Here is a 25,869-nt window from a genome sequence, read left to right on the forward strand (position 1 = left end):
ATCCTGCACGGTTGGAATTGGATGACAGCACGGGTCCACGCCTGTTGCCCCATTCCTCCTGTTGGAGGTGCGATCATGGGTCCTCTGACTTGGTTCATCTTCTCACAGAACGCCCTGCAGTCCATCCTTTCTGGACCACAGTAGGGTCCACGTTGGGGGAGACCATAGATGCACCAATCCTACTATCAAGTTGACTGCTCTTACTGCATGAGCTGGCGGACCTCCCCCAGCTAACACACCATCCTCGCCGTCTCTCACACTGGCAACAATCTGCATACTCCATCATTGGCACTCTCCACAGGTCTCAAACCCATTGGGAATGGCTTGCTGCCATGTTCAGCACTGCATCTACGAGAAGGTGATCTATAACCTGATGGAGAGCTCTTCTATATTGGGTGCCCTTTCCTAGGGGAAAATTAACAACCTTAGCCACCCTCACTGCCTTTGTTAGACTGGTTTCCCCCCCACCCCAACCCTAATCTCTGATTCACATGTATCGCACTTGACAACTGTTTCACTCTCCAATACTTTTGCTGCTTATATCCGGCTTTGTTTTCATTGGCATTTGTGAATTCAATAAAATAATTTCAACACGAAGAAAGAGGTCATGTTTTGTCCGAGAGATGTTGTCACTTAGGCCGGATTTAGATTGATGTAACTGAAAATTCCTCATAGAGTGTGTTACTCAAGCTAAGGTAATTTGTCAGTCTATCTGAGCATTGCAGTCAAGAGAAAGCCTTTTGACAACAATGTCCTGACATGTACCTCCTTTGCATGGGTATTATGAGGCAGCTACATGTGGTAGTGGGCACCCCACGGGAGACAAACCCGAAGCGGCTCTTTTGTGAATATTGGAACAGCTGGAAGTCTCAAACTACCATAATATTTTATAGGACTTGCTTTAGTTCTGGGGTGGGGAGAAATAGCCCAGACACAGGACAGTCAGATGGTCCCACAGTAGGATCAATTGTGTAAATATCTGAATGGGTCTAAGGAGGTACAGAGGGGCATACAATAGCATGTTTTCCCCCAGAAGTTTGACACTTGTCGAGGACAAAAGGGTTTTCATTCTCATTTAACTTAAAACACTGCAGAGACAATATTGACACCAGACAGCAAACTTTGAGGAACTATTGGTGTTATGTATGGTGATAAGCATTGTGATTTTGAAAATGTGAACGTAATACTGCTTCAGATACCTTTGACGGAGAGACAACCTTGTGAATGCATGTATATAGCTTTGTTTAGAATGTGTTTTGGGGAAAATGAAAGCAAATAAATAATAAAGAGAAATTTAATATGAATGTTGTCATTTTAGTATTCTCTATTGTTGTGTAACTTTTTAACTAGCTTACTTCAAAAGAAAAGCATCTGACTAGTGGCCTGGGGCTTTCCATGTCAACAATATTTGAGAGCATTGTTCATTTCTAGGATGTCAGTTAAACACATAGTATAAAATGCTTATTCCTGATACGTGTTTGCTGCCCAGTATGAAACTTGATTGTTATTACAGCATTGAGCCAACTGGTACTACTCATGTGTCTCATCTATTCCTATGCAACTAGAAGCAAGTTGTATCTATGATATTGCCCAAGTGCCACTTGGTGTAATACATATCTATAGTAATGAGGCAACATGCCCTCCCTCTCCCCAGTCCACGGGGATAAGGATGCATCATTTCCGTGTCCTGCAAAGGACCTCTCAATTTCACCCATTTGTTCTTTGTATCACAATGGCCTAAGGACTGTTAGTAACCTACTCCAAGAGTAACACAGCATTCTCAAGAGGCCTCAAGGACCCTATTGTTTTGCGCAATGGTAGAATAGGAAAACCCTGGTCCATCTAACATCTAGGTCTAGGATGAGCCTTACCGTAGCTCTAATCTTCAGCTGGTAGAAGATGCTCTTGCTGTTGTAATCCAATGTACCGTTCAAGATCACACTACCATTGGCCAGGATGTAGAACAGGTGGCGATTCTCCGCATTGTTTGGAGTGACCTGAAAAGGGGCAAGGAAAGAATAAAGATAATTACTTCAAAATCTAGGAACCAAAATCGAATATAGCGCAGGTGAGCAGAGTACCCAAAATGCTAAGGCAGAGTACCCAAGATGCTAAGACACCCCAGTACCAATGACACCCAGAGGACTAAGGGAGTCCTGGACAGAAATGTAATCTAGTAGTGGCCTAAAGGAGTAACAAGAAGTAATGAACCAGATATGTTTACTGGTCATGCTTGTAGAGCCAAGTTTGAATAATCTGTTGGGCAGAGGTGGCAAGGCCTATAGCAAAATTAGGAACCTGGTGCCTGCGAACGTTTGGACAGGCGGAAGCCGGGTTGTCACATTAGCCGAGCCTAACATGTGACAAATCTGCTCAGTCGTTTCACATGTGCAGAGTTACTCATGAGTTGTGGAATCTCCCACTTTCTTTACAGACCTTGCAGACCCTCTCATCATGGCGAACAGAGTATTATCCATTGGCATGGCGGAGTACTTTAAGACTGCCAAGCTGAGGGTATTCCACCAGTAATTTTTAGATGTGTCCATGTTACCAGACATAGCTAGCATCTTCAGAAACCGCCAACCCAGCGGTTCTTAGAAATGCATTAATAGCTTCACAGACAGCCCTGTTTGCATGACAAAGCCGTACATCAAATTTTCAATTTTATTTTATTTTCATAAACAAAACTACAAAGTGGGATTTTGTTTTTGAAAATAAAATAAAAAAACTGCCCCATATTGCCAGGGTTTTCCTGTCGGTGATAAACAATGAAGACTGACCTCTATGTCTACCCATCTAAATTGATTGGGTGGGCATACAGGGCGACCTCAGTCAGGCTGTCCGAGGGGTGTAACCACAGTAGAGACGGAGTAGTCTCAGCCATTGTTACACAAAATTTCCATCCGTATTTAAAGAAGGCGGGTGGACCATTATGTTGGCGACAGAGTACCCTTTCTTATCTGGATCCCCTCTCTCTGGAAGCCCTAAAAAGAGCATCCAAATAGAATGCACTCACCTCATAGATGGCATATGTCACAGGAACGAACTTGTCATCAGCATCTGTAGCATTGACAGTAAAAATGACGGTCCCAGTTTTCTGGTTCTGGAATAGTAAGGCACAATAAAAATGACACAGAGAGCGACAAGCAATATGGACATGTGATCCCCCCTCTACACTAAAATGAAGACACAAGCAGGCCCCCCTTCTCACCTGTGTCCAGTCTACCGATAAAGAATCTGCTTTCTAAGTGCTCAGAGTTGTTTTTGAGTAAGAGTGCAGGGTGTTCTACAGAGGCCTGTTAAACTCAAGAGAGATACCCATCCTTAGACCCTGTCTGCCTTGAGAAGTTGCCTTATCAAAGTAGGCCTTGGACGGAACAAATGCACTAGAGGCAGCAGGTACTAGTAGAAGGATGTTTTACATTCCCCCTTGTGTGGAGGAGCAGGGTTGAACTACTTCTTTTGGTGGACTCTTGAATCACTGATTACACTTTAAGCGGTTAAAGAGTTGTTGTAAGCCAAAAGCAATTCAACATCTGCACTTGTGAAATTAGTAGCTGGATTAAGCAGGATACATTAGTTCTGAGTGTTTTCGTCGGTTATGAAATTATGAAGTTCTAAAACGTTATAAGATTCAGTTCCCTAATTTTTTCATGTACGTATGTATGTATGAATTTCTATGGCATAAACTAAGCCAAAAAGCAGCAGAGCGCTTTACACGAACAAGGACAAGCCTAACGTCAATGAGTAATACAAGATGAAGTTGGGTGGTGGATGATTAATGCATTATTGTTTTTAACCCCTTCCATGCTCATGACGGCCCCCGGCCGTCATGAGTCACGGTGGGCGTGTGCGCACGATGGCCGGGGGCCGTCCGAGCCACGCCCGCGATTGGAATGTTCGGCACCGCAGCAGAATTCACGCCGCAGCCTAGGTGTTGAAGAGGTTTGTCTTAATCTCTTTCCTATATTGAAGCAGTGTTAGGGTTAGGGTGGAGAAGTGTGGCTCTATGGTTAGAGCGGCAGACCTTGATGCAGAACTTTGGCCTGGGACCAGGGTTCGAGTCCCGCCTCGGCGGGTCTCGGGCTCACAATTTCCTCGGACCTGATATTCTCACCTCAGTGCCTATTCTAATCATGGGTCCCACGCTGCAACTCTGGGCAATAGCTTGCTTAATCTCCACAACGGCCCCAACAGCGCTGGATGCCTGGTTTCACCATGGGGGTGCCCAGGAGTGGACACTTCAGAGGGAAAAACCAGGAAGGGTTCCTAAAGCGGTATGAGTACAGCGCCGAGAAACCTCTGGGTAGTTGTGCGCTATATAAGTACAAAGTTTAAGTTTTACGTTTTTTTACCCAGATGCACACGGGATGTTGTTCCATATCTTCGATGCATAGATGAAAAAAGCCTGCAGTCTTGTGCTTTCATTTTACACTTCCTAGTCTTCAGTCTGATGGTGTCCTGGCTACAGGTGTGTTGATACCCACCAGAGATGATGAGCTTTTCTGCACGGTAAGCAGGGGTGATGGATGTGACAGCTTTGTAGATGATGCAGCTGGTTCTGAAGATGGTGTGGGCTGGCAAGGGGAGCCTATGGCGTTCCATCAAGATGGGGGTGATGTGATCATATACTTCTGGGTCTGGATGAGACGGCTGCTGCATCTAGGATGCCCCTGAGGGGTGCCAGTGTGGAGTCTGAGAAGCAATGGAGTAAGGCATTCTCACCATCTAGATGCAAGAGTACAAGAGCTTGAGCAGCAATTCTGTAGTCATTTTCTGGAAGAAACCATTTCACTTTCTTTAGAACTGAGAGGCCATCTTTGATTTTTTTTTGACCATGTGCCCCTTGATGGTGAGGTTGGTGACCAGATTAAAGCCACATGACTTGGCATTTAGTGAAATTTGGGGTTTGAAGCCATCAAGGTTTATGTCATTGAACCAGGTTTGTACTTGGCAAATAACAGTAAATCTTCCTTGGCTGGGTTGAGCTTTAATTAGGCATTGGACATCCATGCCTGGATGAAATGTAATCAGCAAAAACGTTATCAAGGTTTGGTGGATGGCAGTCAAAACCAATGGCAGCCACACAGCAAACTTTTTGTACCTTGACAGGAACCACCATAACTGAGGTTCTTGCCAAGGTAGAGTGCTCTATGTTTGGCAGATGGTAATCTGTAAGGATGGCAGACCTAATATACTCCCCCACCCTGACAGAATGGGCTGTGTCCGTCAAACTTTTAATCTGGCCTGAAATATACTTTGTGACTGCTTACACTACTGCCTCATGATTTATCTGACCCTCTCTCAAAATCAACCACCCACAGTCCTTTTATTAGTCCATTGATGTAACTTTAAACACTTCAATAACGGCTACTTTTCAATACCTTCAATAAACTTCATACCCAGCAGTAGTGTCATTCAATTCTATCTTGTCTGTATGAACATGACCCATCACTGCCTAATCAACATTCTTGCTATAAGCAATTGTGATTATGCGCTCTGGACAGCTAACAAAATGTGTGAGTTAAACTCTAACCTCAAATCAGATTCCACCTCCCTCAATCACCTGCGGGTCCAAAAATTGCTAAAATATCTTTGCTAATGACACACAATTGTGGGCCTATTATCTCCTGTATTCTTCCATTTGGTTCCCAATTATGAGTGCACAGAATTTCTGATGCACTATACCGAAGATAGAATTAATGATTTTGACCAGTATCTCTCTCTTCATCTAAATCCTCATATTATGAGGTTTTGTCTCTGGAACTGGGAATAACCACCCATATCTGCAATTACCAGGTTAAAATCCATATGGTTATCTCCAAATCTGGAGATTATTCTACTCCCATTTGCCACCTACAACAAGCAGTTGGTAAATGAGAGAGGGTGGCCAATTAAGGCTATGGGACAGAGGCACAGGGTTGGGAGGGTGTCCCAAATCTAGCTGGGCTGGGCATTATTGCATACTCCTCCATCCTCTGTACCCATTAGACCCTTACTGCATGAACACTGGGCCACTTGTGATCAGGTGACAAGGTATTCAATCTGAGGATGGATATTTCTAAGCCTGACTTGTAATCATTCCCTTGGGCAGAGTGTGTCAGGCTCAGTCTTTATCTATGAGGTCCTTTGGTGTGCCTGCAGGGTAACCTGAAAACCCTCCCCTCCACCTCTTGAGAAAGGCGTCCATGACAACCCACCCAGCTGCGCCATTTAGTTAAAAAAGCGGGCAGGTCAACATCTGTGAACATTTTCTGCTTGGATCTTTTTAAAGGCTAGTTTCAGGACACTCGACTCAGGCACATTGATGCTCAGTAATTTATAATCCTGTACCTAAAACCCTTCACTACAACCTCAATCTCTGTCCTCTACTCTCCAATATGCCTCTGCTCTATCAACCAATAGCACTACTCCCCACTTCCCTGCCCAAGCATCTTCGGCTCAATGCAGCATCTACCTAATGTTCATTAATGGCAGATTTACTACATTATAGGATAGGATAGGATACACATTTATAAAGCGCACGAATGCAAACAGCATCTTGGCGCTAGTGTAAGTGAGGAGTGTCACCCAAATTTCCAACTATACTTGTGAAAATAACAGAGTTTTTAGAAGCTTCCTGAAGATTCTGTGATTGGGTTGCAGTCGCAAAGTAGATGGCAACTTATTCCACAACTTAGCTGCACGATGGGAGAATGTTTTGCCACCCCATCTTGCTCTCCTAATTTTGTCTATTTGCATAGAGCAAGCCTTGCTGGATCTTAATGTCCTGGCTGGAATATAGGGCCCGAATAATCTCTGCAAGTCCTCGGCCCCTCCTCCATAGAGCACTTTATGGACAGTGCAAAAGGCCTTAAACTCCACCCTTTGCTGTATAGGGAGCCAATGGAGGGCTCTAATACCATTTGAGGTGGAACTGCCCTTGGGGATCATTAGCAGCAGCCTGGCAGCTGCATTTCGCAAAGACTGTAGTTTGTTACTCTGGGATTTGCAAATCCCTAGAAACAACGCGTTAAAGTAGTCTAATTTAGACAGCAGAAGACCAACTACCACTGTCTTTTGCAAAGCCTGGCCAATGAAAGTGAAGATTTTTCTGAATTTTTTTATCAGGAAAAAACAGGACGAGGTAAGGCTGTTTACCTGTGCTGAAAAATTGAGCTGAGTGCCAAAGATTATCCCTAGGTTTTTAACTTTAGACACCGGCTTGAGGCATTCTCCTGCACTTGTTGGTCACCACGCAGCATTCTACAGGGATTGTCCTGATCCAAATTCCATGACTTCCGTCTTATCTGTATTGATCTTTAGGTAGCCCTGGTTCATCCAGGTCAGGATCTCCAGAAGGCAACCGTGGAACTTGGCAGCCGTATCCTCAGGTTGTTTAGCCAGTGAGATTATTAGTTGAGAATCATCCGCATAGGACACCATCGCCAAACCATGCTTCCTAACAAGTCTCGCCAAGGGGGTGACATAGATGTAAAAAAGCAGCAGGTATCACTTTCCTCCTCAAGTACCATTAGTTGATGTCCTAGTTATTAGATAAACCTACTGCTCTTCTTCCTCCACTCTCATGGTAAACAAAATTAATCCAAATACTAGTGTTCTACATCTTCCTAATGCCTATATAAAACAGGAGGCAAGGTGACTAGCATACACAAATGCCCCTAGTCATGCTCCCCACCTACAAATTACTGGCGCTCGCCTTCACTTTTGTATTTGCCTGCCAGTTCCCCCCCATTTGTTCCAGAACTACTTGCCTCTATCTAATGTACCAACCAGAATACATACAGCAGATTTTGCTGACTAGTTCCTTGAATTCATCACCTCAATGCTATGGCTATCTTACTGGGAGCTTCCTTGGAATCACAAGCAAAAAAGTAATGAAAGTGAAATCCTCCACCAGTTTAAAACCCTTAGATATGGCTTAGATCATCTCATCCTTCTGGACGCCATAATTGTCACCTAGATACTATTGTCTGCCCCCACTCCATTCCAGTTTGATTGAAAGGACTACATGGACATACCAAAACCAAGCTATCATAGCCCACACCTAAAATATCTCATGAGAAGGGGTGGGTGAATGTTTCGCTTGGAAAGCAAAACAGAAAACAATGTCCCCTCTTTTTCTTTCATCTATGGACTGGAATTAGAGTTACTCTGCAGGTGAAAGATGAAAAAAACACAATACCAAAATAGTTGTTTTTAGGAGGACTGTCAGGGGCCTGGCAATATATTTCTCTTTCACTCAGGACTCTCGCAGTCCTCTTAGGAGCAATTTCTCCAACAGACGGTTTTCGTGAGGTGTGTGTCAGTAAAATAGTTATGTGGCCTGAACCCCTAACAGTTCTGGACAGCAAAGAATTGGACAGCAAAGATATTCTTTGCTTCTCACAGTGCAGAATGTGCATAAGCATCACTCTGCTTTTTTTTAAATGTGGCAAGTATATTAGAAGGCTTTGACTTTCAAAGTAGTTGTTGAACAGAGAAAGAGTTGTGTATTCTGACATTTGTGTATACTGTGTGTATAGAGCTGGTGGTAAATCCTTCTCCTACCTCACAGCCAAGACCTGGAACGAACTCCCCCTTCACATCCGATGAAGCCCGACACTGCACCAGTTCGGAAAGGACCTCAAGAATTGGCTCTTCAAATGACCTCAACGGAGCTGTGCACACCCCCTCCCCCAGCGCCTTGTGGTGAGTAGTTGCGCCACAAACCTTGATTGATTGATTGTTGCCGTGGTTATGCCTTTGGTAGCTAGCTACAAAGGTGTACAGCTACTTCCCCTTTCCCCAGTCAGCTTAACATGACTGTTGTAATGGGTGCCGCGGTGCGGGTAATCAGTGCGCGCTGCCGCGGCTGTAATTAGCACTCAACTCGTGCTTTTAGTTTCACTGCGTGGTCGCGACTCTCCGAGCCGGGCCAGCCTCTTTATTATATATACGCGCATGGCGTCATGCGTCACCTCCGGGCGTGGGTAGACTGAACCGCTACCCCGCCGGAGGACATTACTTTCCTTCCAACCTTTCTTAAACAATAAACAAAACATCAACATATTGATCTGTTACCAGTTCCAGGTGGGCCGTCTGCTCTCAGCTCATACCTAGTCACAGGTCACAGTCCGCTGCGAGTCTTTGGTTTTTCACACCATGAATCCCGCCAGACGGGAGGAGGGAGCCGGAATGCTCCTCAGGCCGTATCTGGAATGCTTTCCCCGTGAGGATTATAGGGATGGGGCCACTTCCTACAAGACCCGGCCCTCCGGGGATCTCACAGGGGAGTCGGACAGTCCTCTGTCTGGAGTTCCGAGAGGTGATGGTGTTCCTCGGTCAGACCTGTCCGGATCATCCATGGGGATAGTTCCTTGGCCATTTTCTATCTCCTCTGCCACTCTCCGTTGACTTGGACCAGCTTCCATACTATCTGGTCCTGAAAGTTTGGTAGTTCCAGCATGAACATTTTTGAAGAACGATATGTTCCGTGGTGATGAGGCGGTGGAGGGTGGCCTCCATGTGGGATGCTCTGGCCTTCAATAGTTCTTTTGACTGTCCCAAGGTGAGGATGTCAGCCAAGGATTTGCCAGACTCCTGGAGGATGTTCTCTCTGAGCTTAGATGAGTAGCACCCTTGTATTATCTGGCCTCTGATCTTCTCTTGTTAGTCCTGGAAACCGCATGCGCTAACAAGTTTCTTCAAACGCCCATGGAATGTGTCCAAGGACTCTTCCACTTCCTGTCCATCTTTCATAGTCTCTGTTCGCCATCGGCTCAAAGTGCGCATTAAGAGCGTTGAGCAGCGTCACATTTTGGGAGTAGCCTCCGCCAGCGTTTTGTAGATGCGGTGTATGTCCTTGCCCCCTAGGTGGAGGAGTAATGCCCTGTCGCGAGCTATACCTGCCCCTTCAAAATAGATTTGGAGAGGATCAGTCCAGTCTTTCCATCGAGGGGCAAGGGAGGAGGGGGCACCATCCACGATGAAGGGCTCGATGGCTGGGATCTATGCCATTCTGACTCAGTTGTGGTCACACCTCGCGGCACTTGCACTGCCTTTCTTTTGGGCTGGTAGCCTCCTGGCCGAGATCGACTGTGGCGCATTTAGGCCTTGTCGCCGCATGTCGTGGGCACTTAGCCTGTCTTCTACCCTGACCTCCACCAGGGGCGTTGGGGTCAACCACATGCGTGGACTCAGGCTGAGGGGGGCCGAGGGTAGACCACTTGCCCCACCCACAGGTACCCACGATGGCTGCAGGACCTTCACTGGTGGCAGCAGGCTGGTCTTATCTGTGGCTGCAAGTCTGCAAAAAGTGGCAGCAGGCTTGCACTGTCTGGCTGGCTCCTCACCTGGCTGCAGGGCCTTGATGATAGGCTGCAGGCTGGTGCTCACAGTGTGCTGCAGGGCCTTATCTTATGGCTCAGGCCACTCACGGTTGCCATCTGATCAAGAGAGCGGCGTGAGCTCGTCACCACCTCGTCGCCAGTGTAATGGGTGCTGCGGTGCGGGTAATCAGTGCTCGCTGCAGCGGCTGTAATTAGGACTCAACTCATGTGTTTAGTTTCACTGCATGGTCACGACTCTCCGTGCCGGGCCACGCCTCTTTATTTTAAATACGTGCCAGCACTAGTGCGTCACCTCCGGGCATGGGTAGACTGAACCGCTACCCCGCCGAAGGACATTACAACTGTGTCAAAGGCTAGCACCTCTACGCTGATGGGCGAGTTGTCGCTCTCAGTCTCAGTGACTGCTCCGGGCCCGGCTCATGGCCTCACTCCTCAGTTCCTTACAGCTGCACCTATACTGGCCTTGTTGTCAAAGAGCCACACCAGCTGTGGGACATAAAGAGCACAGGGTACATTGTCTAGAGTTAATGGATCCACCAGTTTACCAGGTACCCCATGTTTCAAACCTGTGCTTTCTTGTGGAGAAGTGTGGCTCACTGGTTAGAGCAGGCAGACCCTGAAGCAGAGGTCAGACCCGGGACCAGGGTTCAATTCCCGGCGCAGCAGGGTCTCGAGTTCAAATGTCCACGGACTCGATAATTCTCGCTTTGGTGCCTGACCTAATCATGGGTTCACACTCTGCAACTCTGGGCATTAAGCTTGCTTAATCTCCACAACGGCCCCCTGCGGCGGGATGCCTGGCTTTCATCTTGGGGATGCCCTGTAGGGGCTATCTCACAGGGAAAAGCCAGGACGGGTTCCCAAGGCAAAGCGCTTAGAGACCCCTGGGTTATAAGCGCTATATAAATCCAAACATACAACATACATATGATTTCTAATAAAATTTCTGCCCAAGCATGGGAAGGAATCACCTCTGTATAACAGAGAGAAGCTCTTAGAGGAGCAGGCTCCTGTGCCAGCTACCCCTCGCTGCCCAAGTGCTGCGATTCAGTAGTTGCTCGCTTTCCCCCTCTTTCCATTATAATTCTTAGCCTTTTGTCACTTTAAACTTCGTGTCTATTATTATTCTCTGCATTTTGTCTCTTTAAACTTTGTGCCTGTTATTCTTTGCCTTTTGTCCATTGTAATTAGTATCTGTTATTTTTGTGACTTGTGCTATTGTTATTTTTTGCCTGTTGCTTTTGTTATTTGTGCCCAGTGGTGCCCACCGCTTTCCCTCCCGCTTTCCCGCTTGCCCGCCTCTCAGCACCCCGTCCCCCTTCCAGAACCTACTTGGAGTGTGGAACTGTGCGATAGGTGGAAAAGTTAATGGATACAGCCTCCCTTCACATTTGACACATACCCCCACTTCCTCATTGTAGTGGGGCGAGGTCAGGGCCTCGCGCGCAGTGTTAATTAAGGAATGGGACACACACACAGCACTTAGTAGGGTATGCCGGAAAGACCCCGAGCGGTCTTCCGCCTTTTAATATATACCTCGGGGCGTGCCCGTCCCGAGGGTGAAGGCGTGCATGTGTGTGTGTTGTAACAATGTAGGTGAGAGGCCGGGTGGCTCTCTACATCCCTCCTTCAATTTTGTTCACATATAAACTATTTCTACATAATAGCTATGGGGAAGTGCATATAAAGTCTCGAAGTCTTTGGCTTGGCCCCGGATGGGGCCGCAGGTGGTATCTGTGGTTGGTCCGGGCAGGAGACTCAACAGCCCCGGCCGGGGTTGTTGTTTCATCTCGGGAAGAAGAAGTGCCCCCAGTCGTTTCACTTCGGGGCACACCACGGTGACGCCTGTCTTCTCCGGGCTGGTCACAGCTCGGGAGGGGCACGGAGTTTTGTGCCCCTGTTCTTCCATCTTCCGGACCATCTGCGCCGATATCGATGGTTCCATCGGCTTCCTGGGGAGTGCCATCCGGCACTCCTACTCGTTTGAAACAAGATACATTCCGTGTGACAGTCTGTTGGCCGAGACGGGCCGTCACCATTGTTCCTTGAACCCTCTCCACGACCCATCTCTCTGGTTCGAACGGGGTTCTAAATTTCCACCCAGGGTGCCGATCTTGTACCACAACGATGTCTCCCTCTTGCAGCCTTGGGTATCTGGCATGTCTTTTTTCGCTTGCTTTCTGGTTCGTGATCGTTCTCCTGGCCTGGATGGCATCGCCATCTCTCTCCTCCGGGGTCCAGGCAGAGGACGCAGGGATGTTGCCTCTTGGTGCTCTTTTGAACAGGACATGTGCCGGTGCACAGTGAGTGGTGCTATGCGGGGTCTGTCGGTATGCACTCAGGAATTGGTCTAACGCAGCTTCCGGATCTCTGCCATCGTTGACGGCGATGCGGATCGCCCTGTTGAGAGTCCGCATGAGCCTCTCCACTTCGCCGTTTGCTTGCGGCCACAACGGTGTGATCTTGCGGTGCTTTATCCCTAGACTCTCCAGGTATGTTTGGAACTCTCGCCCTTGAAAGGGTGGTCCATTGTCCGACTTCACCTCTTCCGGAAGTCCCATGGTGGCAAAGACGTGGTCCAACGCTTTCTTGACCGGTCCGAATGCTGTGGAGGAGAGCAGTTCCACGACGGGGAATTTTGAAAAGGAATCCACGACGACCAGCGTGTGTCGGCCATCCGGGAAGCTCCCGAAGTCTATGCTCAGCTGGGTCCAGGGCGCTGTCGCCGCTTCTTCAGTGATGACTGGGGCTGGGGCCGGGTCCGACCCCGTGATTGTGCAGGCATGGCACGAGCGCACCATCTCATCCACCATGCGATCCATGGCCGGGAACCATACTTTGCTGCGTAGTCGGGCCTTTGTTTTGGCTGTTCCTTGGTGGCCCGTGTGAGCGATCACGAGGGTCTGTTGTTGGAGGCTTGCTGGCACCACAATGAGGTGCCCTCTCAGCACAACTCCTTCATCGCCGACGCTCAATTCATGGCGGATTTGCCATAGCTGTTGTCGGGCATGACTCACCTCCGGACGAAGTCTTTGAGCTCCTTCCAGAAACCTCGTCCAGCTTCCAGTGACCAGGGCCGTCTTGACGCGGGTTAGAGTCTCATCTTCATCTGTGGCTCTTCCCATCTCCTGCAGGGTGAGGGTCTCCGGGCAGGCAGCCACGGACACCATGTGGACGAATTCTTCCACCAACGGGCTATCCGCCAGTGGGATTGCTTTTCTGGTGACATCCGGATGCCTGGATAGATAGTCCGCTGGATTGTGGGCGCCGGGCCGGAAGACTAGGGTGAAATTGTAGCCTTGTAGCTGTACAGCCCATCGTTCAATCCGCGGTGGGGCAAGCCTGGAGGACCCGGCGAACAGGGGCAGGAGTGGCTTGTGGTCGGTCACGATGGTGAAGGGTTGGCCACAGAGATACAAGTGAAAATGTTGGCAGGCCCACTTGATGGCTAGCGCCTCTCGCTCGATTTGAGCATATCGCGTTTCAGTGTCCGTGAGAGCCTTGCTCGCATAGGCGACAGGTTTCCAGTCGTTCTGACCATATTCTTGCAGTAGAACGGCGCCGAGACCCACGGGGCTGGCGTCCACGACCAGTTCGGTCTTCCTGCGTGGCTGGAAGTAAGCCATCGTGGCCTTGTCCAGAAGGCTCGCCTTGATTTCCTGGAATGCTTGGTTTGCCGCGCCAGTCCATTCCCATTCATGGTCCTGTCTAGTGAGTGCGCGGAGGGGCTCGGCCAAGTCGCCCAAGTTAGGTATAAATCGGCCACAGTACGTGGCCATCCCGAGGAAGCTTCTCACCTCGGTGGGGTTTCTGGGCGTGCTGGCATTCTGGATCGCTTCCGCCTTCTTCGGGTCAACCCGGAGCCCTTCGCGCGTGAACCGGTAGCCAAAGAAGTCCACCGCTTCTTGGTAGAATGAACACTTTTCCCTGTGGAGGGTTAGTCCATGTTCCTGTAACCTCAGTAAGGTGGCCCTCAGATGGGCATGGTGTTCCTCCAGCGTGTTCGAGTAGATCAGAATGTCGTCGCTCAAGTTGATGACCCCACTCAGCCCGGACAGAACTTCCTTTATTGCATTCTGAAACACTTCGGCCGCCGATGACACTCCAAAACTTAACCTCTTGTATCTCCGGAGCCCGACATGTGTGGAGAAAGTCGTGATGTGTCGGCTGTTCTGATCAAGTTCCAACTGGTGGTAACCCGCGTTGAGATCAAGTTTAGAGAACCATTTCGCCCCGTTGAGGTCGGCGACGATGTCGTCCATGGTGGGCGTGATATGGCGCTCCCTTTTCACTGCAGTGTTTGGCAGCCTCATGTCGACGCACAACCTGATGGCACCAGGCTGCTTGGGTTTCGGGGCAACCACCAGTGGAGACACCCACAGAGTCGGTCCCGACACCTTCTCGATGACATCGAGATCTTCAAGCTTCTTCAGCTCCTCTTCGACCTGAGTGCGGAGGTTAAACGGCACTCTTCTGTGACGCAAGGCGACAGGACGGATGGTGGTGTCTATGTGCAGTTTGATCTTCTTGTCTTTGAGCTTTCCGAGGCCGCTGAAGAGCGCAGGGAAGTCTCCTAGTATGGTATCAGCGTGTGATTGGTGGACTTGGTTGGCGAAGAAGACCAACCCGAGGTCTTCTGCTGTGTTGCAGCTGAGTAGTGTCCCTTTCTTGCCCTCAGTTACATGGAACCGGGCTTCCGTTGTGTACTACCCATTACGAATGGTGGTGCTGATGACGCCGCGTAGCGGCATGGGTTCGGTGCCTCCATAGGTGTATATCCGAGCGTTCGTCGGGGCTAGTATGGGTTTAGGCGACATCTGCTCATACTGGTCAGAGTCCATGACATTCACGGAGGCTCCGGTGTCAATCAGTGCCCTGATCTCTGACCCTTCCACCAAGATCGTGCACATGGGTGGTGGTCTCTTCCGGGTGGATATCCTGCTAACATAGGAGACTACGTACACCTCATCGTCTTCCTCGTCCTCATAATACGGCTTCCGTTCTTGGGCCTTCGTGTCAGGCGGCGGGTGTTCTTGTTCCAGCGACAGCTGTCTTACTCTGGATGTCATCGACCGAGATCCATACCCGCCTCGCGCCCTTTGGGCGTTGGGCCTGTATCGTCCTCCTTGGCACACCGCGGCAAAATGGTTGAGTCTGCCGCACTTCGAGCACGTCTTTCCTTTCGCATTGCACACAGCGGTCGCTGCATGGTCTCCCCCACAGTAGGCGCACTGAGCGTCCCGGGTCTGCCACTGTCGAGCTCTACCTCCCGCCGGTCTCCTCTGTATCGCGTCAACAGTTTCCTCCTTGATGGGCGCCATTTTGGGCGCGGCTTGCGGGGCTATGGGGGACCGGAGCGCCAGCTCCATTTCGTCTGCTCTGGAATCGGACAGTTCGTGGGAGCGGGCAAGGACGAGAATGGCATCCAACGTGATGCCCGGTTGTCTGAGGATGAGCTTCCTTAGAAGTTTTGATTTGCAACCTACGATGATCTGGTCCCTGATTTCCTCACGTGGTTCTGTAAACGGGCAGCTGCTGGCCAGCCGGCGCAGCCACGCATAATACATGTCCACTGATTCGGCCTCAGTTTGCCACGCCCGCTTAAACTTGAACTTCTCATAGTCTGTGTTGACCTGGGGGTCAAAGTGGGTGTTCAGCGCGGCCACCGCCGCGTCATAGTCATCGTCCTCGCCGGTGTTCGGGAGAGACTCGAATAGGTCATAGATTTCTGGGCCCCCATACAGGATCAGAAGTGATCTTTTCACTGTACTATCTGTCTCTCTGGTGCCTCTAAAGTAGAGGTTCAAACGCCCCAGCCACGCTTTCCATCTCGGCGCCGCAGTTGCTGGGTCCGCAGTCTCGCTGAACGGCGGAAGAGGGGCCACTCCAGTGTGGGCATGGCTGACTATGCCAGTGTCCACTCCGCGCCGTGGAGGTGGGCGTGGCGTGGCGGTATGTGCGGCCGTCCACGTGGGCGCACCCCCTGTGGCAGCGTCGTTCATGGTGTCGACCCTTCCCTTGGATCACACCCCACCTGCGCGGGCCACGTGGCGTGGGACAGAGTTAGGATGGTGAGCAAAGATAGAACAGTTGCACTTGCCAATGCTTGATGGCACTGTTGATCACTGTGTGTAGACGTGCAAAATGATGGAACAGTTGCACTTGCCAATGCTTGATGGCACTGCTGACCCCTGTGTATTGACGTATAGTGGTCCACCGTGAAGTTATTGTATTTGCCTTTTCCCCTTATGTTTACTTTATTCTTTTCCTTCCATTGCGTGGTAGCAGACTTCAATATCCCCCACCTGCTCTCAGTGAGAGCCCAGGCGCGCAGGACACGGCAGGAAGCAGCAGCAGGCCAGACACGCGTTGGAGGCACCACGTGTTCCTGCCTCGGGGCTGACGTGCAGCGTCTCCCCTGTTCACCCCACCCCCACCGGGGCAGCACGCTAATGAAGCGCACTCGCGCTGGATGCGGAGCGGGACAAACCCGCAGACGGCAGCATGAGCAGCGCGGGGGCCGGGCAAAGGCCGCGGGGCGAGGCACTCACCGGGCGGCTCCCGCCAGCTGAACGCGCTCCGAACAGGGAGGCGCGTGGGCGGGGAGCCGACTTCAAGCAGGCACAGTAGGCCGGCGGACGAGCTCCGCGGCCCGGGAGAACAGCTGAGCAGGGGCGGCCGGCAGCAGATGACAGGTGAGGAGCGGACAGCTCCGGCGGGGCGGCCAGGCACACGTGGGAGTAGAACCGGCCTCGTCGCCAGTGTAGTGGGGCGAGGTCAGGGCCTCGCGCGCAGTGTTAAGTAAGGAATGGGACACACACACAGCACTTAGTAGGGTATGCCGGAAAGACCCCGAGCGGTCTTCCGCCTTTTAATATATACCTCGGGGCGTGCCCGTCCCGAGGGTGAAGGCGTGCATGTGTGTGTGTTGTAACAATGTAGGTGAGAGGCCGGGTGGCTCTCTACACTCATCACATTCTAAATCTTCTGATCTAGTTTTAAACAGAGCCCCCTCCGAACAAAAATACTGTCCCATGTTTGAGATGCCATTAATGTGCCACCAACGTGTCCTCTGTAAAGTGCTCTGCTGCTCTTTAGAGCTCGGTTGGAATTATGTGACATGCCTAACATAAAAGGAAAAGAACCTACGTGTTAAAAAGACATATTTGCATGGCAAGAGCATTAACCCTCCAAGCTATCTTACAAACGCCAGAGCCTGTGAATGGCAGGTTACGCCCGATCAGTGTATAAGACATTGAACCGCCTGAGCTAGCTCATTGGAAGGGTTTGAAGCCTGGAACCAGCAGGTAACACATTTTGTGACATGGAATCAATTCTTTACTACTCCGGATTTTCTTGAGCACTTTTACGCAACATACATACACCTCACTCAGGCCTCATATAGGTTTGAAGGGCTTTGAGAATGTTATGGATTTTCATATTGGTAATTCCCTCCTCCAGTGATTTACTTCTGTGAAATCCCACATCCCCAATCTGGTTGACACAAAGCTAAACCAACAGACCAGCCACCAGGGGGCGCACAAACCTCGGAGATGGTCGCTGTGTACGGGGTGTCGTGGAAGATCGGAGCGTTGTCGTTACAGTTCAGCACAACGATGGGAACAGGTATCGGAAACTGAGGAGGCTAAAAGAAAAGCATTAAACAAGCTGCAGACGTACTTAGAGAGAAAAGCAAAGCGCCACATCTCATTGGTTGATTAGCTCCTTGCGTGACCACCAATAGGATGAGCGTATTAAAGTAAGCGCACCGTGCGTCCTACGTCATATATGTATAATACAGTGCTTTTGAGTTTCCTTTGTAAGGCATGAGTAGTTCTTTCAGGCAGGGACAGACTAAACAGTAATTCTATTACAGGACCAGAGGCTTCAGATTATACTTCTCTTTCTTTACTGCAAAAACAACAGCAGCCAATAATTTTTTTTTTTACATATTACAACTGCATTCCCAAAATGCTTTGTACATCCATAACAGTAACCATAGAGACTAGCCCTATATATCATTCGTCACTCCTGAGCACTTCCTCTTTCTTTATTGCTCGCAGCCGAGTTAAGTGCCATATTGTTATTCAATTATTATGTGTGCGCTTATGTATGTTATTGATTTCCAGGCATTATTTTACCTGTCTTGATTCTTTATCGCTGAGTGCTCTGCACAGGTGTTGTACTTGAAAGATTTACATATTGCCAGCGCGCGCACCGCGTGCAGTTGCTTACCGGTGTTTGGGGTCATCTGGTGGTGGCGAGCGTTCCAAAGCATTTGAACGCGCCTTGTCCCACCAGGGTGCCTCTATCTCCCGGCGTACATGCCGCTTGCTTCTCCACGGCCGCCGAGCCTCTTGCGATGCCTTCCCTGATACGGGCCCGCGCTCCCTCAGAGCCTGACTTTGCGTAGCCGAATTGGGCTGTTTTCAGGCTTCTTTTGGGCTACGCGACACCCAATGTGATAGCCTCCTCGCTTCGTGCTCTTTTTCAAGCGCATTTAGCAGCTTTTGGTTGCCTCTCTCTTCTGCCGTCTTCTACGCCTGCCCTGGGCTGTACAGTAAGGGAGGTCCAAGCCGTGTGCAGGCTTTTATATTCATTTTGGCTCTTGCCGCCCCCTGTGGGTTGCTAAACCTGATTACAGCATTGCTGAGGAGCACTATTGGCAATATTTACATTCTATATTCATTGATTCTTTGCACAATAAGGGTTTGCTCCCCCTTTGATTGATTCCTCTGGAATCCTTGCTTTTCATACAAGTACCTAATTTGCAGTACCCTTCCGATGGCGGACTGGACCTATTTTCAGGAGGACGAGTACGGCTACTATGAGGAGGAGCATGCCCCCCTCCTTGAGGACAACCTTGTAGACGCCTTAGACGCATCGGTGCAGCAATCCGTTAACAAAGCTGTTGAGGTAGCAGTTCCCCAAACAGTGAACAAGGCGCGAGCGGCCGCCCTCAAACCTATCACGTAGATAAACTGGGGGGGATAGGCCCAGAAGACCAGAGCCAGGTAGGGCCTTTTACAAATAGTATCAATAGTGATTACCTGATCTCTTTGTCACTTATATTTAAATTACTTATCAAAAAATAACCACACTAACTTCTGTTTGTGGTTGGGGTTTTTAATCACCCAATTATTTCAAAAACTCATTCTTTTAGGTAAAAAGGACTCTGTTCTCCTCAGAACCACACATACAGTTCACTAACATTTATCACAAAACTTGACACATAATTACAGTTTACATATACGAAAAATTATATATACAAACAAATTAATCCTTCCCACTTAATGGGATTTTTCTAATACTACACACAGTACATTTTACTATACATAGTACAAACACATTAAGTAACAAGAAACCAATGTGGAGCAAAGATATGTGTTCTTTGTTATTCAATCCAATTGAACAATAAAATTTGTTTTCAAATTATTAATCGAGTGTCTTTCAAAGGAGTCAATCCTATATTATAATATGAAATAATATAGGATTGACTCTTTTGAAAGACGCTCGATTAATAATCTAATAATCTTTGCTCCACATTGGTTTCTTGTTACTTAATGTTACTTAAAGAATGAGTTTTTGAAATAATTGGGTGATTAAAAAACCCAACCACAAACAGAAGTTAGTGTGGTTATTTCATAAGTAATTGAAATATAAGTGACAAAGAGCTCAAACCTATCACGGCGCAATTGGAGAGTTTTGCGAAGAGGCTGCCTCAGGAACCGGCTCCGGGTCCCTCGGGATGGACAAACAGCCACAGGCCATGGCGGCATCATGGCCACATTTCCAAGCTTTGTCCAAGCTTCCCCCTCCATCGGTTACGAACCACCAATAAGCAGGGCCCGCTGCTCCTGTTTCGTCGTCCTCGAAGATGTACTCCAATACAGACAAGGACATGGACACAGACTCCTCAGGGCACACTTCATCTCCCAAGAAAAAAAAAGGCAAAGAAGGTAGCCAGTGAGCCTCAACCTGCTCCTGTGTATTCTACCCCTTCTGACATCAATCCACACGATATTATCCATCCGCAGTCATCGGATTGGGCCCCTCCATCGGAGGTGGCAGACTATTTGCATGAACATCTTCCGAGTAGTTTCGACAGGGACGTGCGGAGTCGTTTACGCTTGGAGTGACCCTACTATGTTGGCGTTTATTAAAAAATTCACGAAGGACCCTAAAAAAGGCATTGATCGTGCCTGGCGTGGGTGCCAAGATAAGCTCTTGGACACCGCTGGTCCCCTAGTAAAAATCTTAGAGATGGCTCTCCAGGCTAAATCTACCGGGACTCCTGTTGACCCTGATATCCTCGCGGGCTGGACGCAGCGTGACATTTGTTTCCTAGGAAACGCAAGTTGTGCCATTTCCTCAGAGCGCAGGAAATCGCTTCTTATACGGATGGACAACTTAACTGAGGTAGCCTCGGCAGAACCAGGTCTGTTGGCGGATGGTCTCCTGTTTGGGGAAAAGTTTGTGAAGGATGTATCAAAATACGTAGGAAACCTTCACCTTGCTTGACAAAGCGCAATCCAATATTAAAAGAGTTTTCCAGGCTAGCCTTTTTGGACGGGCCTGGTGAGGCAGGGGCCACTTGCCAGGCCGCCAATACCATCAGGGCCCTCCCAGAGGCGGTTACGGCCAGGGGAGAGGAGATTACCAAGATCCCACCAGGGGAGGCTCGTTCTACCCCAGGAGACACTTCAGCCATCGCAAATTCCACCGGGGAAGTCAAAGAGGCAACTTTCAACCTCAGATTACTTCAGATTCGTCCAATGCCTCTGTCTTTGTGTCCCCTGGGGGGTCGGATTCGACATTTTCTTCGCAATTGGTCTGTACTCAGGACCCTAGGATCCTGCAGACGGTACAAGGGTTTCACATAGAATTGTTTCAGACACCCCTTCAGACAACTTTTCCTACCCCTCTGTCTTTTTCCCGACAAGACGAGTTTTTTATAGATCAAGAGATAGAAGACTTGCTGCAGAAACACGCTGTAGTCTATTGCGATGGTAAGCCAGAGGGTTTCTGCAGCAACATCTTCTTAGTCCAGAAGAGGGGCAGAGGCTACCAACTTGTTCACAACCTGAGAGATTTCAACTCCTTCGTTCTTTACAGACATTTCATGATGGAGGGAATCCATCTTCTGACGGACATTCTGAGACAAGGGGACTGGTTGGTCTGCCTCCATCTCAAGGACGCGTACCTGACGGTCCCGATATTTCCTCCTCACTGTCGGTTCTTGCAGTTCCTTTGGCACGGCAAGCACCTGGAATATTTGGTCCTGCCTTTTGGGCTTTCCTCGGCTCCTTGGTGCTTCACCTAGTTGATGAAGCCAGTGGTTGCTCACCCACGGTTTATCTCGATGACATCCTGATAATGGATAATGGCTCCTACGGTGCTTTTGGCGACGCAACATCTTCAAATGACGATGTTGCTGTTAAGAGTCTCTGGGATTTGTGATCAACAAGACCAAATCCTTGTTGACGCCCACTCAATCACTAGAGGTCTTAGGGTTTGTGATAAACTCTCAGACGGCCCAACCACAGCTGCCCAAGCAGAAATTGAGAGACTTGAAGAGGGAACTTCGAAGACATTAGACACGCAGTGGATGTCACTTCGGGTGATTGCACAACTAGAGGGTCTATTAGCCTTATCCACTCAGGCTATATTTCCCGGACCATTACACTATCGTGCGCTTCAGCACCTCAAACTTCAACATCTCCAGAGGGGCCTCTCCTATTCAGACCAGGTTCCCCTCTCGGAGGAAGTCAGGGAAGAGATCAAGTGGTGGTTGGCCTACGTCGATGTGTGGATTCAGCGAGCGATTTTCAGCTCTCGCCTGGAAGTGATCATAGAGTCGGATGGCAGTTGTTCGGGCTAGGGCGCTCGATGCGGGGCGATTATGACGGGAGGCAGATGGTCGCTTAAGGAGTTGAGATTACACATCAATTTTCTCGAGCTTCTGATGGGATCATTTGCAATTCACACCCTCTCGCCCAATAAATTTTCCTGTTGCATTTTGCTACGGATGGACAACATCTCCGCGGTGAGGTACATAAACAAACTGGGAGGCACCAGATCCCCGATGTTGGTGGAGATCGCCAAAGACTTCTGGCATTATTGCCTAGCTCACCACATTAATGTGACAGCGGAATATCTTCCGGGTCGACACAATACGATAGCGGACTGGAACTCTCGTCATTTGAAGGATTACAGCGACTGGATCTGTCCCTCTTCCAGTTGACTCAATCAATATGGGGTCAGTGTCACATAGACCTCTTTGCGTCCAGACTGAATCGGCAGCTGGATGTGTTCTTCAGTTGGTGACCGGATCCACTAGTGAAAGCTACGGATGCCTTCACACAGGATTGGTCAGTGAACCTCAATTACGCATTTCCCCCTTTGTCTTGATTCCCAGGGTGGCCAATTACAACCCTGGTTTCCGGTTCTTCTGGAATTGACGTGCGACCTACCTCTCCTCCTCCCGTCCTTTCCAAAGATGCTCCAGGGCCCTCAGGGAGAGTTGCATCCACTTGTTCTGGAGGAGCAGCTATCCCTGATGGCATGGAGGCTTTCAGACAACAATGGTCGTTGCCAGGAATTTTGAAGGAGGCTTCAGGCTTCATCCAACAAGCATAGGCTCCCTCAACCAGGAACCGATGTGCATCAGCTTGGAGAGCGTGGTGGGTTGGTGCCTGGCAGAACATTTGGATCCGATGGAGGCGGACCTGTCCTACATTGGGAATTTTCTGTCCACAAAAGCGACAGAGGGATTGTCCTATAGATCAGTTAATAATTTCAGATCAGCCATATTGACAGGTCATGCACACATCGATGGACGACCAGTGGGGATGCACCCTGTAGTTTGTAAGCTGTTGAAAGGTATCCGAGTATCTAATCCACCTAAGGCTAAGTATTTGTCTTTATGGAATGTATCTAAAGTCTTAACTTTGTTTTTAAACTGGCCAAGTAATGAGTTGTTGTCAAGAAAACAGTTGTCTGCGAATTTGGCTATTCTCCTTTGTTTAACAGCATGTAGGCGAGTTTCTGATATTAGGGTTCTAGATTTATCAGGCAGGATATATTCTCTTGAAGGAGTGTTTTTTGTAATTGCAGCCAGAACGAAAACCTTTTCTAGGGCTATTGATTGCAATACTTATCCTTCAAATGATAAACTCTGTGTAGTGAAATGCCTTAAGTTATATGAAGAAAGTACTAAAGCATTACGACCTGTGGGGTGTTCAAGGTTATTGATTGCATTGCAGAAACCTTTCAAGCCAGTCACCTCCGCTACACTTGCCAGGTGGCTCAGATATATTATGTCGGAGGCGGGCATTGATACGAACTTGTTTGGTGCACATTCAGTCAGAGGTGCTAAGGCCTCGAAATCCTTTATGTTGGGGAGCAGCATATATGATATAATGAAAGTGGCTGACTGGTCAGCTAGTTCTACATTCAAACAATTTTATTATAAACCTGTGGGTGATGTTGCTTCTGTGGTTCTAGATAAGCGTTAAACTAGCATAATCTGAAGCCTCTGGTCCTGTAATAGAATATAAAATTTGCTAGCATCCACGCCAAGAATTTTCAATTCTATTAAGGATACGGAGGTGATGATTATCCCGCCCATATTGCATTTATTGTTGATAACTGTCATGTTGTTACCCTCCCTGATATTCAGGTTATGTCAGTTATTGCGAGTCTGACGTTTCTTTTTAGATGCTGACCAGAAAGGTAAATGAATGGTCGCTTGGGACCTTGGACAGAATTCTTCCTACCATCTTCAGCATCGGAACCAATGCCCTGGTTTACATATTCGTGTTTGCTGTTTGATGAACTTTTCATTATGCTTTACCTTTGGACTTTCTATTGGATTACTGCTCGTTGGACAAAGAAAGAGGAAGTGCTCAGGAGTGACGAATGATATATAGGGCTAGTCTCTATGGTTACTGTTATGGATGTACAAAGCATTCTGTGAATGTAGTTGTAATATGTAAAAAAAAAAATTATTGGCTGCTGTTGTTTTTGCAGTAAAGAAAGGGAAGCATAATCCTCGCCTACGTGTCCTTAATAGAATTAAAAATTCTTGGTGCGAAAGCTAGCAAATTTTATATTCAACCCAGAGAACACTACACAGTCTGGAAAGCATGACAAGCTTTGGGGGCTGAATACAATTGTTAAAAAAAATGTTAGTCATTAATATTGTTGCAAAACTACTGTGATGTTCAGAACATCTTGGGAAATAATATAGCAGGAAAGAATATTACTTTTTGGAATGTAATTAATAATATAAGAGTAGCTAAAACCTCGCTGTATAAAATACAGCTTGGGAGTTTAAATGTTCTTTTAGTTTAAGTATTATAATTTTATGCAATTTTAATTTTCTTTCTGTCACTTAGGCTGGGAATAGTAAATGTGATTTTTCTAAAGTCCTGAACTTTTTGTGCAGCCGGTCAGCTTGGATTGGGAAGAGTGAGCATCATTCCTCTAAAATTCAGCATTTTCCCTACTGTCACTCAGTTTGGAGTGGGAATAGTAAATGTGATTCCCTCCAAAGCCCCACAATTTCCCTACTGTTGTTCAGGTTGGAGTAGGAATAGTTAGTCTTACCCCTCGAAAGCCCAGCTCTTTCCTTAATGTTGCTCAGTTTGGAGTCAGAATATTGGATATGGCCCTTATTATTATTATGTTTATTGTTTTTAATTTATAATTGTTTTTTTAGACATTTTCTATTTAATTTTCAAGAACATCTTCATTTGCATTTTATATTTTTATTTTCCATATTTAATTTTGTATGTGTATTTTCTGTGTCTAATAGGTGGGATTGTAAATATTTTCCCCCTTTTATCCAAGTTGTACATATTATTTTTAAGATTTGCTGGATTTTTATTTAAAGTTGTATTTGTAATAAAATGTATTTTTTATTTGAATTACGTTCATTATTATTTATTTTTGTTTTTTAGACATTTTGTTTAATAAAATTGTAAATAAAATATTTGTTCTTATTTTACATATTTTTTTTTTTAGTTTTATTGTTTGGCAAATGCCATTCTTAGTAGTGTATTGTTTATTTTTAAGTATAATGGTTTCATAAATATATTGTATAATTAATTTTTATAATATATATTATTGTGTAATTGTTATTGAATTATCCCTTTATTAAATATGTTACTTGTTAGAATAATAATGTTGGTATCTATTTATTTTAAATTTGAATTTCTTTTAGTCACACATTTTTTTTATTTTAAGTTTTTAAAATAAAATTGTAATATTTCCTTTATTATACATATTTTTTTATGTAATCATTTTTTAAAGTTCCTATTTGTCATTAGAATGTTAAATATTTCTTAAATTATATCTATGTAATGACGATATTTTTCCACCATATGTGTTAGTCGATATTGTTTGTACTTTACATGTATGTAAATGTGATATTTTTGTCCTTGATATTCCCAGCGCAATATTTTTGCATTGCAATATTTTTTACCTCAATATTGTGTCATAGAAGTAGGACTGCTTCCCTATTGGTTTCACATTT

At 47.4% G+C, this 25,869-nt stretch overlaps 1 protein-coding gene across 2 annotated transcripts in view; it reads right to left on the reverse strand.

Moving 5' to 3' along the window:
- CDHR2 (cadherin related family member 2) overlaps positions 1-25,869 on the reverse strand; it is a 365,548-nt gene that overhangs the window by 179,232 nt on the left and 160,447 nt on the right. For both annotated transcript variants that reach the window (XR_013598636.1, XM_078652806.1), the window contains exons 6-8: positions 17,878-17,976; positions 3,017-3,103; positions 1,872-1,997 (exon numbers count right to left, since the gene is read on the reverse strand). Coding sequence is in view for 1 of the 2 variants with exons in the window: in XM_078652806.1 (XP_078508932.1) it covers positions 1,872-1,997; positions 3,017-3,103; positions 17,878-17,976 (312 nt within the window). In the remaining variant the exon portion in view is untranslated. The remainder of the gene's footprint in view (positions 1-1,871; positions 1,998-3,016; positions 3,104-17,877; positions 17,977-25,869) is intronic.

The sequence above is a fragment of the Lissotriton helveticus genome, chromosome 7, assembly GCF_964261635.1.
Source record: "Lissotriton helveticus chromosome 7, aLisHel1.1, whole genome shotgun sequence".
NCBI classification, from domain to species: Eukaryota; Metazoa; Chordata; class Amphibia; order Caudata; family Salamandridae; genus Lissotriton; species Lissotriton helveticus.